The sequence below is a fragment of the Pteropus medius genome, unplaced genomic scaffold (assembly GCF_902729225.1).
Source record: "Pteropus medius unplaced genomic scaffold, Ma_sr-lr_union100, whole genome shotgun sequence".
In the NCBI taxonomy this organism is placed as follows: Eukaryota; Metazoa; Chordata; class Mammalia; order Chiroptera; family Pteropodidae; genus Pteropus; species Pteropus medius.
In genome coordinates this window covers 4,156,355-4,172,412 of record NW_024347867.1, presented here as the reverse complement: position 1 = coordinate 4,172,412, position 16,058 = coordinate 4,156,355, and the positions used below count along the sequence as shown (strand labels likewise).

General features: G+C 31.7%; 1 protein-coding gene across 2 annotated transcripts in view; it reads right to left on the bottom strand.

Annotated features, from left to right (window-relative positions):
- Nucleotides 1-16,058, bottom strand: part of HBS1L (HBS1 like translational GTPase) — a 78,250-nt gene that overhangs the window by 53,206 nt on the left and 8,986 nt on the right. The window contains exons 3-5 of one of the 2 annotated variants that reach the window (XM_039879024.1): nucleotides 13,703-13,828; nucleotides 10,250-10,444; nucleotides 4,192-9,055 (exon numbers count right to left, since the gene is read on the bottom strand). In XM_039879024.1, coding sequence (XP_039734958.1) covers nucleotides 7,587-9,055; nucleotides 10,250-10,444; nucleotides 13,703-13,828 — 1,790 coding nt within the window. In that variant the 3' untranslated portion in view covers nucleotides 4,192-7,586. Of the gene's footprint in view, nucleotides 1-4,191; nucleotides 9,056-10,249; nucleotides 10,445-13,702; nucleotides 13,829-16,058 lie in introns of those variants that run through there. The other variant, XM_039879023.1, reaches the window with a different exon arrangement.

Below are 16,058 nucleotides of genomic sequence, written 5' to 3'. Positions count from 1 at the left end.
ATAACAAAAATAAACAAAAATCACGGACATTTTAATACTCTTGAATTCTGTTTAAAAAGGAAACCACAATTAAATTGTGGATTATCCGGAAAATAATAGAAACTCTAAAGGAAACCAGGAAATAACTCTAAAAGAACCCATTTGCTATAGTAAATATAGTGTTCATAGGAAAAATAACTCCAGAAATATAAGAGAGAATGAGAACAATGCACATCAACTTGAAGGTAGTGGAGAGGAACACGCAAAAGGTGAAGCTAGGATTCCAATCTAACAATTTACTTCTTGTTAGAATGGAATCTGACCTGCGTGGCAAAATGTTACCTTGTTAAAATTAAATTGCGGGTCCATGAGTATTTGTTATATTATTTTCTATGTTTGAAATTTCATCAATTAATTAACTTTTAAGATAAAGAATTAAAAATGCATTTAAGGTCAATTAAATGTTCCACTCAGAAAACTAGAAAATAAAAAATGGAGAAAAGATTAGGTCATAAACAGATCAACTCACTAATGAATTAAAACCAGGAGAACTAATCAATTTAGGAGCCAATATCTGGAGGGAGAAAATAAATTACAAGGCAATAAATCAAGAGAAAAAAAGCTGGCAAAAGGAGAAAGTAGAGGAAAGAAAAAAATATTTAAAATAAGAATGGAGATATAACCATGGTATAGAAGAATCTAAAAGAATAAGACAATGTTTTATCCCAAAACTGTGCCTTTTAGGATATTGATCTTAAGCTGGTTATTAAGAAACAAGATTCAGAAGAACCTTTGACCTTTCCCATTTCCTGTCTAAGAGATCAGATCAGAAGGCCTACTCCAGGAAGAAAATCTAAGCATGTTCGTTTTAGCCTAATTTGAATTGAGTATGGTAGATGGGAGGGCTCCAGGCAGGAGCCAGGAGCACTGAAACAAGAATTTGCCTGTCGTATGTGTTCCGCTCTTCTTCGACAATATGCAAATTGCCTATTTCCTTTGAAATCTCATACCCGGCTCCCTTGCTCCCTCTTTCCTTTTTGTCCAAAAAGACATATATACAAAATTTTACCTCACTGTCTTTGGGAATTTTCATGCTTATGTGAATTCCCCAGCACACATTTTAAAACATGATTTTCTCCTGTTAATCTGCTGTATTTTATTTGAATTATTAACCCAGCTATAACTTAGAAGGTAGGAAGAAAAATAATTTTCCTTAGCCCCCACACTACAATGTCAAACAAATCCATTTGCCAACTTGGATGAAAGGGATGGTTTTCTAATAAAATCACAACTTTCAAAATTGACTCTAAAATATTGAGAAGGATAAATCCTATCATGAAACAAATAATTTCAATGCTCTTCAAATTACTTAAGGATAAAGGAAAACTTTCTAAATTCTCTATACATCACAAGAGAAACCAAAATCTCTAAACATCACAAGAGAAACCAAAATCTGACCAAGAACACACACATAACTGTAATTTAATTTTATAAATAGATGAAGTAATCTTAAATATTAGCAATGACAAGAAAAAAAATCTGAGATGTTCTAAATTAAAATTGCAGTAGCCAACGAGCAGACACTTCTTCCTTGCGGACTTTGCTGCACCTATCCCACAATTAGCCCTGTTTCACTTTCTTCCTTTCCTTTGCCTAATGCGAATCGTTTCAGAACAGCTTACATCTCCCTCCATTCAACCTGATGTATAAGAATGCTTACAAAACTCTGGGATGACAGACATGTCGTCTTTCTTACCTAGTCATGCTGCTGGTGGTTTAGACTCCATGCCCCAAATCAGGTCTTATTTATTTACTAGCAATGGCCTAATAAGCCCTTCATCGTTTTTTTTAATTAATTAATTTATTTATTTATTTATTTATTTATTTATTTATTAAAAAAAAAAAAGATGTTCAGCTGTGGAAGTTAATTATTTTAAAAGCAAATAAGATCCATCACATTAAAAGAATAATCCACCATGACCAATTAAGATTGTTCCAAGACTAGATCAATACTAGAAAATCTATTAAAATAACAATGTTTAACAATATAATGTACCTAAGGCCTTTTGTATCTATGAAAACAGTATATTTTTTCTCCAAAAATCTTTTGATAACATTAAACATCTCAATAAGAATTACAACTGGATTTTTTTCAGTAATTTGACAAGCTCTTTCTAAAGCTCCTGTGGGAAAAAGATCCATGTAAGATAATTCAGTGAAACTACGAAAAAGAAGAGAAAAAACAAGATAGCCTACAAAATACTAACACTAAACGAGATAGCCTACAAAATAATAAAAAACTACAGTAATTAACAATTTGGTATTGGCATGGAAGACAAATTATTGGCCCCAAAATAGACAGACAGATGAACAGAGAAAAATTCAGTACATGTCAAAGATGGCTTTTCAAATAAGGTTAAAAAAAAAAAATGATGAGTAATTCACCAGAGGGCACTGTGGCAAATATCAGCTATTAGAAAGAGTAAGATATTGGTAAAGAAACTAAATTCCTACCTTACCCCCTAGTAGCAGCTGGATCAAAGGCTCAAATATTTAAAAAAAAAAAAACCCTGTAATATTTTAAAATTGTCTTGCAGAAGAGAAATTAACAAGTAATTTAAAAAAAAAGTTAAAAAAAAAACAAGTAATCTTTTAAAATTGTCTTGCAGAAGAGAAATTAACATTAACCAGGGTAGAAGTGGCAGGAGAGGGACTAAAGCAGAGGAAACTCTGGTAGGTGTTCTTGATAGGTTTGGGTAGGGGGGGCACACAAACAAACCAGTTCATAGGAGTTCTTATAAAATAATTTAAAGGGTTTATACACGGAAACAGAAAATTAAAGCTATATTTTGAGAAAGTTACTCTGGCTGTAGTGAAGAAAGTGTTTTGGGGTAAATAAACTGAGAAGAAACCAGTTAAATGTTTCAGTAACCCTGCTCAAAGTTAATGGGGCTTTATAAGAACTAGCATTAAGGAGAGTGTAGTGAGTCGAAAAATGTACAGTCAATCCTCATCATTAGCGGATTCCATATTTGCAAATTCACCTACTCGCTAAAATTTATTTATAATTCCAAAATCACTACTTGTGGCACTTTCCAGTAACTTGAGGACAAGTGCACAGAGCAAAATATTTGATTTTCCCAGCTGAGGTTCTTGGTTCAGCTCCCATACTGTAAACAAGTGTCCTTTTCATAACTCCTTAGTGTCACATTTTTCAGTGTGATTTTAGTTGGTAATTTTGCTGCTTAAAAGAACCCCCAGGAGTAGTGATAAAGTGCTGTTTAGTGTTCCCAAGAACAAGGCAGCAGTTATGTGCCTTATGAAAAGATGTGTTAGATAAGCTTTGTTCAGGCAAGAGTTATAGTGCCATTGGCCATGAGTTCAATGTTAATGAATTGATAATAAGTAAACAATATACATATTAAAGTATGTTTAACAGATATATAAAATAATGTTGTGTACTAATCGACAAAAATACTGTGACCAGAGAATCACAGTGGAACCTAACCCTGTACTTCATATAGGAGTAATGGATCAGTATTCATTAAGTCAGTACACGTATTTCATTCACTCAGTGTTTGTTAATTTATGGCTTTATAAAACATAACTACCACAAATAACAGCAATCAACTGTAATATGTACACATGTATGTTTACTTTGTAAAAGAGAAACCATAGGGCTGGTAATCAATTATAAGAAGTATATGAAGAAAAGAAATCAAGGATGATGTCACCTGGGTTTCTGGCTTAAGCAACTGGAAAATGTTGATACCACTAATAAAGATAGGAAATATAGGAGGTGGTGGGAGATTAGATCAGGAAGGCAAAGATGTCAGCTATGAAGCGTGGAATGTTCTATATGCCACAGTGTAATATAATTTTGTGTTTCCGTACTCCTATCCTCCACCCTTTGAGAGTAAGAATCATATCTTATTCATCTTGGTGTATCTCCTACAACTAAAATGATGGTTTCCTTTAAGTCATATAATAAATACAAACCAGGCATGTCAACAGCAGAAATGTGCACTTCTCAATTCTTTTACCTTCCACGCCATCTTTGCAAGTACATTATTCATATTCACAATAATCTATACTTTTTTAATAATGTTTTTCTGTGAGTCCAAAAATGTAAAGATATATAAAATTTTACCTTTTGGAAAGTAAGAATTCTAAATGACAAATATCTTAAAAGAAATTCTGCATAACCAGGCAGTTTGTTTTTAATTTGTTTATAGAAACAAAGTAATACCTTCAGCATATATTATTAAAATACCATTCTGAAATATCAAGCTTATACAAAATATTCTAATGGGTAAATTGTCATATGTTTTCACACTTGATTTAAGAAAAATCTCAGAATCATAATTGATTTCAATGTAGCTTTTACAAAACTATGTATACACTCAAAATGCAATGTCTTTTTATACCCTAACAACTAAAAATTATAATATACAACTGCATATATTGAGCCTTATATAATTATAAAAGAAAACTAGTAAAGAAATTCGTATCAATCACTGTCTAGTCAACATTATCTCTATGTAACAGAAAACCATTTCTAGGTTACTACAAAACTGATTTTATAACCCAAAATATACTTATGTGAATACAAAACAGAAAACTTGATAAACAGTTCTTCCTCAATAGACATCTGTGTACTTATTTATTTGCAATAGTCCATATAGAGATTCTGGGTCAGTTTAAAAAGTACATAATCATAGGAGAATCCAATATTTTTCTCCTGTGTTTATCTTAAAAGAGCTTCCTTTTACATACAAAGAAAAGTACTGTGCTAGTTTTATCCTTGATGTGACAATTAGTTGCATGACTTTCCAATGAATACTAAAAATTAAATACAACACACTGGGAAGTTATTATTACTTATATGATAAGAAAAAGGGTGAAAAAAAAGTTCAAGAAAGAAGGATTCAAAACAAAAGGGAGAAAAAGGTGTCAGAATGTCAATTTAGTAACTAGGAAATAAGAAAAAGGTAAAATAAAAAAAAAAGAAAAGTTAAGCAAAGTGTTCTATACAGAAGTGAAACCCTAGTTCTTGGCACTCCCTGGTAAGAAGATCCATAACCAAAAAAGCCAACCAAAGACTTGAGAATGCAAAAGGACAAAACATCCATGAACATCAGATCTTTCAAAAACAAAAAAAGAGTAAAATGGTAATTTTAAATGTTTTTTATTTTACATCACTTAGAATGTAATTACAATGTTATTTCTAGTCCTGAAATGAAATATTAATGCATTTGATCATAATGCAAATCAAAATGGCTTTGCATCTCAAAATTAGTATGTGAACTAAAAAATAAACCAAAAACACTTAGCATATATAAGGCAGTAGTTAGTCAATGAACAGTGGTTGGTGCAGAATATGCACTTAATGCAAGCAATCTTTGTCACTAGAGTGTATCCATGAACAAGCAGCCACTGTCTCTAACAAGGGCTAACAGCCAAAGGTAGAAGGAGCAAAGGGGTCTTCTTGGTTCCAGCCTCTAAATTTCAGACTGTGACACTTCCTAGGTCAACAGAGCAAGTACATACCATGTACATGCCTGAGACCAGTAGCCATGACAAGTAAAATAGGAAAACATTAATTTTCCACTAAAAAACAAACAACAAAAAAAACTCATAAATGGTAGTTGTAATCCTAAGCAGCCAACAAAGGGAGATCTAATTCATTTTACAAGATCTACTATGTGACTTAAAAAGAATTGTTATTTCCGCTTGAAAACTGGTTATAAAAGAAGGTACCATACAATTCAACTTCAATATTGGTTAAGTAAGTACTTGTAGAGTCATGTGCAAAGTGGACCACTTGTGTAGCACTTACTCTATCAGATATTATTGTTAGTTCCAAACAAACTCTTAGAACACAATTCACTTCTTAGTTGGACACTGCCTATATATATAAATCCAGTTGAGTCATATATTAATAGTTTAAAATTATTGAAATGTTTGATCAAGGTTCAAGACTAGAAAAACAAAATCAGTAGTTGGGGTAATTCAAACTTTAAAATCAATCATAAAGTATGTGATTTATATGATCTCCTAAGCATTAGTATGATGCAAAATGAAATATGCAATTAAAAATAAAACCTGAAGACATCAAAAGAAGGTGTTTGGTCAAGAACAATGAAGACATAATGCTGGCCTAAGTTTTCCCACCAAAACAGTGACTATAAACATCATACATAGCTAAAAAGATTAGAATGTCATTGTGAAAATAAACAGAAACAAGAAATAGAAAAAAAAAAATTATCAAAAGTACAGTGAAGTAGCTGCCAGAGAAAATATTTCTTTACTGGGAAATAGCCAGCTATTTTATTTTTATTAAGAAGTAATATTTTAGACACTTTTTTTTGCAAGAAATACTAATAATATATACAGCATCATCTTATGCAAAAGACTATAATTTCTAATTAGCAATTTTTCTTGGTATTCCTGATTCCTAGAAAATATGAATTATAAATTAAAGTTGGTCAGATGTTATTCTAAGCATTAGTAATTCCTTTCATTCTTCTTACTTAATTCTCTAGGGCAATAGTTCTCTTGTAGAAGTAATACATAAGAATCACCTAGGGACTATTTAAAAAATACACATTCCCAAATGCCATACCTTAGAGACTGACTGACCCTGTCTCAAGTGAATCTACAATACCTGTCTTTTGAAAAAATTCCCCCAGTGATTCTGATTGCTAGGTGAAGAAAATGCTTTAAGCGATGAATTATATACTTGTTCTACTGACATAAGAGCTCTTATTTGGTCTGCCATTGCTGAAACTTTGATTTTAGCACATACAGCTATCAGCAGCAACAAGAAAAACGCCACATTTATCTCATTATAGTAAAAAAAGTTAGAGATCTGATAAAATTATCTATTCAAAGAACATGCAACTATATTTGAAAATACTTTCTATATATTTATTTTAAAGTGTGCATTTAGGACAAATGGTTTTGAAAATGTATAAAAATAATTTATGTATTAATCCGATTTCAATATTTACATGGTCCCTTTAAAGAATTTTCATTTTATTTTCAACAAAAATGTATTTCAACAATTCTACAGTATTCTTAAGTCAGGAATGTTAAGATTTTCTAATAAAAAAAATGTTAGTATCTGCCTACAGGAAAAAAATGAGAATGATATCACTAATATTTTAAAATATAATTGTGTCTCAGCTATGCTATGCCACGTATAAGAAAAATCTTCATTACTAAACTATAATAATCTTATGTGATGGCATTTCATTTAAGAACGAAGCACAAAAATATTTTATAAAAGAAAATGTCTCATTATAATAAAGTTGAATGATTCAGACAAAAATACTGTATCTGAGGTTTGATTTCACAATATCAAGTTTCCATATGCACTTTGTAAACATACACCCATTATTATAGTCTATCAACTTAAATAAAGCCAGTTATTGCTAAGAGTAAAAAAAAGAAATTCCAGTGCAAAAATACATACCAACTAACTTAAGACAATTTTAATATAAAAATCACAGCTTAAATCCCATAATATAAAGTAATCCTATAAAGACTTTAAGTTATTTTAAAATAAAAAGCTCTACAACAGTTATCAAGTTTTCCTTTTGTTACTATTCTCTAGTAAAAACTTTCTTTTGATTAGCTTTTACAATGTCATCAGGAGATGCTGATTTGAAGTCAAAAGGTGTTATTGTTATAAGAGGGCTTATTTCTTTGTCCTTTACATCTTGAACTTGTCTACTATAAAGAAAGGTCTTGTAGAGGTCAAGGGTGCGTCGCTTGCAACTTTTCAATGGGTAACGTAGACACAGTGTTGAAGCAAAAGCTGAAGGTCTAGCAGCAAGGGCTTTGGTCCAAGACAAAGAAAAAGGTGGTTCCCTATTCAGAGAGCCTTTACTGTTTTTCTTATTATCCCTGGCAGAAATGAAATTCTTCTCTAGCTTCGAATTTAGAACTTTAGTTTCTGGTGTTGGAACAACTGATTGGTCTACCACAGGTTTTGGTACAAGATCTGGGGATTTTATAAGGACACTGAGATCAATATTTGAATCTATTCCAGGTGACCTCATTTCAGATAAACTGAGCTTGAAAGAATCTTTCTTAATCTGAGAGTTGTCTATGTCAATTGTTTCTGCAATCAAATCAGAAAGTGACAAATTCTCAAGGTCTCTTGTAGGGGAAGCTTTATGAAATGCCAGAGATGATAGAGATCCTGTTAGTTCTGATATTCCAGTTGAAGACTGATACCGATTTGCTAGTTGTGACAGGGGAAAGGATCCTAAACTTAGATCTGTGAAACTGGCAGGTGACTGGTTACAAAGATTAGATAAAGTAAAGTACTGGCTTGGATTGTTTTCTTTGTGGTCCTGAAACAGTTCAGCTAGAGATGGACTTTCATATTGGCAAAACTGCAAATTGTCATTTTCTAAAATGTAATTCTTTGCACTTTGTTCAACTGAAGAAACATCTCCAATTTCAGTTATTTTACAAGCATTTAAATTATCAAGAGCCACATTTTCCAATGAGCTAGTTGGGAGGAAAGGATTATTTAAATTTCCTAAACTGTTTTGTACTGGAATGTTTTGCCCATCAGGTAGTGAATTATTTTGAATAAATAAAGAGTTATTAGGTGTCGTGCTCCTCATCATTAAGGATTTTAAATCCGGTATTCTTTTGAACGCAGACTCATCTTTGGAAACACATTCGGATGCATGAGGTCTTAACAAATCAGCATCTAGACTCTTTGAAAGGTTTTCCAGACTATCTGTGGATGATAATCTGACTGATGGCTGACTTTTATCAGAATCTCTTGGCATATCATCCATTAGGTCAGCTAGTGACAGCTCTTGTGTTAACTTACATGATTCTAGTTTCTTTTCACTTTTAGGTCTGTATAGTTTCCTTTTTTTCAAGAGTAAATAGTGACTTGGTACAACTGAGGAATTATGATATAATCCATATTTTGCTACTGGACCAAAAAAATCAAATGGTTTGCTACTGCAATCCAAATGTTTAGGGGACTGAGGACAAGAGCTTTGAACATTATCAGCTGAAACTTCAGAGGAAGGTAATAAGACGCCTTACCTTACAAGAGCCATTAATTTTCAGATGAATAGGTTCACATATGCAGAAGACAGTCACAGCAACCAAAAGGAAACATGAAATGAGGCATTTAATTACTAAATGTTTCTTTTGATTATGACATGAATAAAGTGATACTTGATCATTGTTTAATAAAAAGGGAACACTCTAAAAAATAATAATAAAGAAATTTTACCTTCTTTTAACCACCTAAAGTGACTTCACACTTTGTTCACTGATATATACAAATATAAGTACCAAGTTAGTCAATGTTCTAATTTCCAAAAATTTTATGTAAGGTTTTAACATTTAAATTATAGTCAGGATTATCTCAAATTCGAAATGTCTAAAAGACCAATGGAAAGAATTAGGTTCATCTTCTGTATTTTTAATGTATTAAAAACAAGGAAACACCACCCTATAATTTCTACCATGATCTAAGATAAACTATTAATACAGACGACATATAATATACTCATTCTCATACTGGTCAGTTGAAAGTACATCCCTCATAAATTTTTTAAATTTAAACAGGAAAAAAAAAACACCCTATTTCATGGTAGCGGACTTCATATAACTTTGTTGTGGCAAAACTCGAGTCCTCAGCTTACAGGAAATATCAACCCCGTTAACAAATCACTACGCTCCTACTGACAGATCTCATAACAATATAAAGGTACCTCAATTCCCATTATATGTCAAATAAATTCCAAATTTAATCTCAAATGCCACAAATTTAACATTAAAGAGCTGGCTCTAAAATGCAAAAGTAGTATTAATTATGATATGATAATAAAACAAAATTACATTTATCAATACTATAAGCCCAAAGTTTTTTTTTTTACATTAATTGTCAAGCTATATTAATTTCCGTCTCCTGACCCATCAGAGTTAAAAAATAACAATTAAAAAGCCCTATAAGCTACTAACAAGAAGCACAAAGTATTTTATTTTTAATCTGATTTTATTTCCCCTATATCCTGTGAGTTATGAAAACAAGCAGGGAAATAATCAAAACACAGATTTTAACAGCACTCAGCTTAAAAATTCACAAACTAGAAAATCAATTGATGATAATCACGTTATTGTAACATGCAAAATTCTCTCCACGTTTTTTACCAGCTCTAGCAAATCAAAGTCTCCTTTCAAGTGTTAACTATAAAACAACTAAACAGAACAAGTAAAACCATACCTTTTACTATCTTTTCTGTAGCTATTGCTCCCTCATTCTTGACCTTCAAATTCTGCATTTTATCTTGCTCCAGAACCACTGACAGAGCCTTCTGCACATCAAACTTGTTCTTCAGAATTACTTCAATCAATATGTCATCTGGCACAGCATCTCCAAGTACCTCTCTCATGTGATCAAGGCATGAATAAAGACGAGCTGGAACACACAACAATAATTCAAAGCTATAATGAATGGTGTCATGAAAGAACTCTCAATCTTTAAATGTGAAAAAAAGAATTTGAAACTACAACAGGATGTTCAACCCTCCTTTTTCCTTGGCAAAACTTATAATGATTATATTTTTATGCACAATATACCTATCTTCCCTTATTAGAGGAACATTTTCATTAATTAAGAAATCGCTATAATAAATGTCTCCTAAATAATACTAATGCTTAAAAAATGTAAATTGTATACAGAAATATCTATTTTCAGTCAATGATAATGATTATGTTTGCACTGATGATGTTTTACATGTGTACAAAGGGAAGGGTATGTATGAAAATATTTCTAACTTGTTAGTGAGCCCAGTTAAATCACTCACTACATATATTTCTTAAATTTCTTAAATTATTACTACTTTAAGTTTTATTTTAGGCTAACTTCGGTTTAACCCAGCCAACTAAAATCATCCTTTTTAGGGCATGATAACCTAATATAAAAATGCCATGAAAATAAGGAAGTCCAGTAGATTAAAAAGAATGACATTCAATTTAAAAATACTAAATTTATATCTGGAGATCTAAAATCTTTAAGAATTTTTATTTTCTGATGACTACGGTAATTATTTATAAAAAGTTGTTACTAATAATATTCATTAATGATGTAAATTCCACAAAAGCAGAGACTTTATATCCCTGGATCCTAAAATAATAGCTGGTAGAGGCCACTGAATAAAAATGGATAAATGTATTAATTTTGTTATAGCACTTGACAGTTTTCAAAATGTTTCATATCTTTTTTAATCTTCATAATAACTCTATGACCTAGATATATCGGGCAAATTCTAATTCATAAAGATATGACTGAAAATCATGGAACTAGACCCAAGGACAACGACAACACTTTCTTTAAAAACACAATCAAATACTATTGTGAAGTTTATATAGCAGCAATCAAAATAGAACTCAGGTTTTCAGACTCCCTACTCTATGAAACCATTTCACATAATGCAATTTATATTGCCTCTGATACGCCTGCATGTTGAACAGAAATCTACTGGCAATCCCATCTCTTTGTTAAAAATAAAAAAGTATTTGATATTTTTCCACTGCCTTCTTTTTTAATTAGTCATAAGCCACATAACATTTCAGTCAATGACTGACTGCATATATGATGGTAGTCCCATGAGATTATAATGGAGCTGAAAAATTCCTATTTCCTAGTGATGTTGCCATCACAAAGTCCTAGAGCAACCCATTACTCATGTGTTTGTGGTTATGCTGGTGTTAACAAACCTACTGTGGTGCCAGTGGTATAGTACATATAGTTAAGTACTTGGTAATGATAATAAAACACTATTTTATTGGTTTATGTATTTACTATACTATACTTTTTATCATTACTTTAGAGTGCACTCTACTTATGAAAAACAATTTGCTGCGTTCTGCTGTGTTATGCCAGCAGCAGCCTCATATTTATTTACCATGTCTCGATTTAATATTGTGTTTTGTACAGTAACATGTTGTAAAGGCTTGTGGCCTAAGAGCAATAGGTATACAACGTAGACTAGGTATCTAATAGGCTATACCATTTAGGTTCGTGTAAGTGTACTCTATGATGTTCACACATTGATGTTCATTCACCTAACTACGCATTTCTCAAAACATAACCCCATCATTCAGTGGCACATGACTGTATTAAAGAAAAATTTCTCAAATATTTGGGTAATTCTGCTTTGCTTAAGGTCAAGATTATTTTTAGGCTAATAAGCTATACTTGGAAAATTATACCATACCTATTTCATAAATACATGAATTATTGAAACTGGAACAGAATACTTAGTATAGCTTAGAAAGGCCTGTTCCAATTAATTAGAGCAACTATTTTCTTTGGAGTCAAGCTGTCTTGGTTCATAATCCAATGCCACTTACTATAAGCTGGTACAACCTTCTCTATAAAATGAGGACAATAACTGGCCCACCTGATAAGGTTGCTGTGAAGATTAAATATGTTAATATATGAACGACATTTAGAACAGTACCTGGAAAGCATTTAGCAACAGTTAGCTACAATCATTATTATTGTTATCATGCAATTACTTACATACATCAGGTGGGAATGATTAACTTTCAATCTCAAACATAACTTTGAATTTCATACCTTCTTAACGATTCTGAGGCATAACAGAAAAAGTGTAAGACTTCTACTTATTCCTACCCTCTCACCCCACAGTAACAACTACAATACTTTCTTCAAACTACAATCAAAAACTATTAAAGAGTCTACATAGCAGTTCCTCTACAGACTTTTACCCAGATTATAAAATGTATTTACAGTTGATATTTTGATTCTATATCTGTTGTTTCCCTTTAGGCTTTCTAATTTTGTCTGCTTGTGCTTTCTCTCCATTTTTCTTGGTTTGGTTAACAGTTGATATATATTTAACTGATTTATTCAATGATGGGGTCTCAGATTCTTACATTTCCTCTGTTTTCAAATTAATTGCTATAAATTTTCAGTTTATAAATGCCTATAGAACAAAGTCACACTGGAGAATGAGCAAATCAACTCAGCCCTGCACTCCACTAATAACGACGGCATTACTGTTATGCCTGGCCATTTTAGTTCTGCTACACTGTTCATCAATCTACAGCTTGAGTAATATGTTTGAAACAATGTCTGAAATTTATTTACAAAAGATAAAAGCCAAAATACAAATATTTTTGTTGAAATGTGTAAGAGAATTGAAAAGAGGCAAACTCAGAACCAATGGCATTACTATTTACAAGTTCTGTCTTGAAACTTAATTTACATGGATATGACTAATCAGGACACTTGTATAGTTACTTTGGACTTAAATTAAAAAAAAAAAAACCACCCTTATGGAACCTAACGTTTTATAAGGAAAATAGCTTCTGTAATCTAATCATAAACTCTGCATAGAGCTTATAAAACAATAAATATTGCTAAAAACAAATCACTGAAGCTTCTCTCATAAGAAGATGAAGATTCAAGAATTCCAGTTACTAAATAATTGCCATATATTTATATAATCATACACTCCACATAAAATATATTTAAAATGTAAATTTTATTAAATATAAAATTTATTATTAAATTTTCCTTGATGATATAAAATGCATTTGTGCCATTACTACCCACAATCACTATTATGAACTATCACAAAACTGATAAATCCTAGTATATTATTAATCATTTTCAGATAAGAAACATAGATAGACTTTACTATACCTTGATCAATTTCACTTAGCTGATGATTCAAAAGAGAATTGGAGGATTCTGTCAGATCTTCATAACCATATCCTTCTACAGGCTCAACAACAGGTTTGTCACGTCGTGAGTAAATAAACTGAGCAGCTAGAATATAAAATATAAAAGAATGCTATAGTACAGCCATTTCTCATTAATTTTTTTTTTTTTTTACAAACGTTAAAGTAAAAATTAGGGATTCTGGCTGACTACCTACAGCCATTTACCCACATTCTATAATAATAGATAAAAACAAAGACAAAACTTATCATACCCTAAACCCTGCTCGAATGTCCTTGCTATTCATTAGCCTCTTATTTCATCTTCCTTCTTTCCTCCTATCTCCAAAACGATTCCCCTGAGCTTATTTTCTCCAGTTTTCAAAAACAATCTTTCCCAATAACGCATGCTTGCCTACTACTTCATTTTCTTTGAAATTTTCTCTTCTTTGGTACAAATAATTTAAACCTTATATCAAACTTGCTTATTTGCATAAAGAAAATACTAAAAACAGAGTAAGCTTTCAATTTCCAAAAATTGCTAATTTTTCCCGAACCCAAAAGTTATCAAAATCATAGATCTTAACTTTTGAAATGCTCATACTTTCAATCACACACTGACACTGTTTAACAGTGTCATATACTCGGAAAGCTTTGACTTTCAGACATTAGTCTATGCTAGTCTGCAGGACCAGCGGTGTCATCACTCAGTATGTAACTTGGTATTACATATTTCATTAAAAGGAGAAAAGACAAAATGTCAAAGTACCAATATATGCCTGAGTATCATATACAAAATATAAGTGATCAAAGGAGAAAATCATCATGTATGCCCAAAGTGTTGACTCTTCTGCCTCAACTGGATGCCCACTGAACTCAATTTATGGAGACTGTGTGCAATTGTGAAGGAACAAAACTGAAGAAAAACTTAAGAAGGATAGAAATAGTAATACAGGATTCTAAAAGCAAGGTATTCTTAGGAATTTCATATTATTTAGCATTCTGGAAGAACATATAACATGCAAGTCTATTGCTTAGCATTCCCACATCTGACTTTTGTGCATGTTTTCAGGAAGGCACAAACTATGAAAGGAAAACTACATTGAAATTTTAAAGATAATGCAAACATAGACAATAGATAATACAACTGCTTAAGTGTAATACCTATACTCAGAAGGCCATGGCACTAAGTGCTATCTATTCGTAGTATAAATTAATGATGGCCTTATAGATTAGCAGGCAAGGCAAAGAAGAAAAATGTAATGACATATTTTAAAAGCCAGATGAGTAGTACAGATAACAAGTGCTGCAGAAGCACAGAAAATTAAGTAATCACTGAAGACTAGAGCAGTTATAATAAAGAAGGGAAGAACATCAGAAAAACTGAAGAGGCAGAAGACATCTTGGACATCTGTGTTTCTAAGAAAAATATAGAGAAGTTGCGAGAATTCAATCTATTCTGCTATAATGCATGTCTCCTTAACCAAACTAGTTCATACCAAATGATAAATAGTGGAATAATGAAGGTATATTATTCAAGTTGCTTTGGTTTATGAGATTCCCCACGCCCCCAACACTTCAATGTTTTGCATCACTGCATAATAGCAGCAGGTACAAAATGCAAAAACACCAACCAGAGACGATTACACTGCAATATATTGTAATATACTGTAATAGCACCGCATTCTTCCTCTTGGCTCAGTTTGGCCACATGCCCTATCTTTGTGTGTGCTTATTGCTTGATTTGCAACATTACCCCTTAACTCTTTCTTACACCTTTTTTTTTATCAGGCTTTCACCATTCTTTTATTAGCGTTATGTCCTATATTTACTGGAATATTTATTAAGAAGCTAATGTACTGTTTCAAATATGCAAGAATTTTTATTAAGATGATTACTGTTTTTATTAGTACTTTACAGGTTGAGTGGTCGGTCATTATCCTATTTTTTCCTAGAAGTTTTGTTTTTTGGTATATAATTTTGAAGACCACAGAATTTTCCAAGAATGCACATATTATGTTATTTTTCCCCCTCTTGTTCAAAGAGAATATAACACTGCTATTATAAAGTCAGCATGGCTAAACAGCAGAAGAGATATCCTACTTCATACTCCATAGAAACTCTAAGATGACTATTTTTTTCACATTAAAATCTCTGAATGAGGGAATGCACTTCAATCACAATGGCATCTTAGCATTATGTAATACTCAGACTGACGGACGATTTTTTAAAAACTGGTATGTAAAATAATGATATGTCTTAATCTGTGGCATTTTAGATTTAATAAAATGTGGTAGTATTAAAAAATGTATATTGGGTCATTTTATGCCTGGTGACTT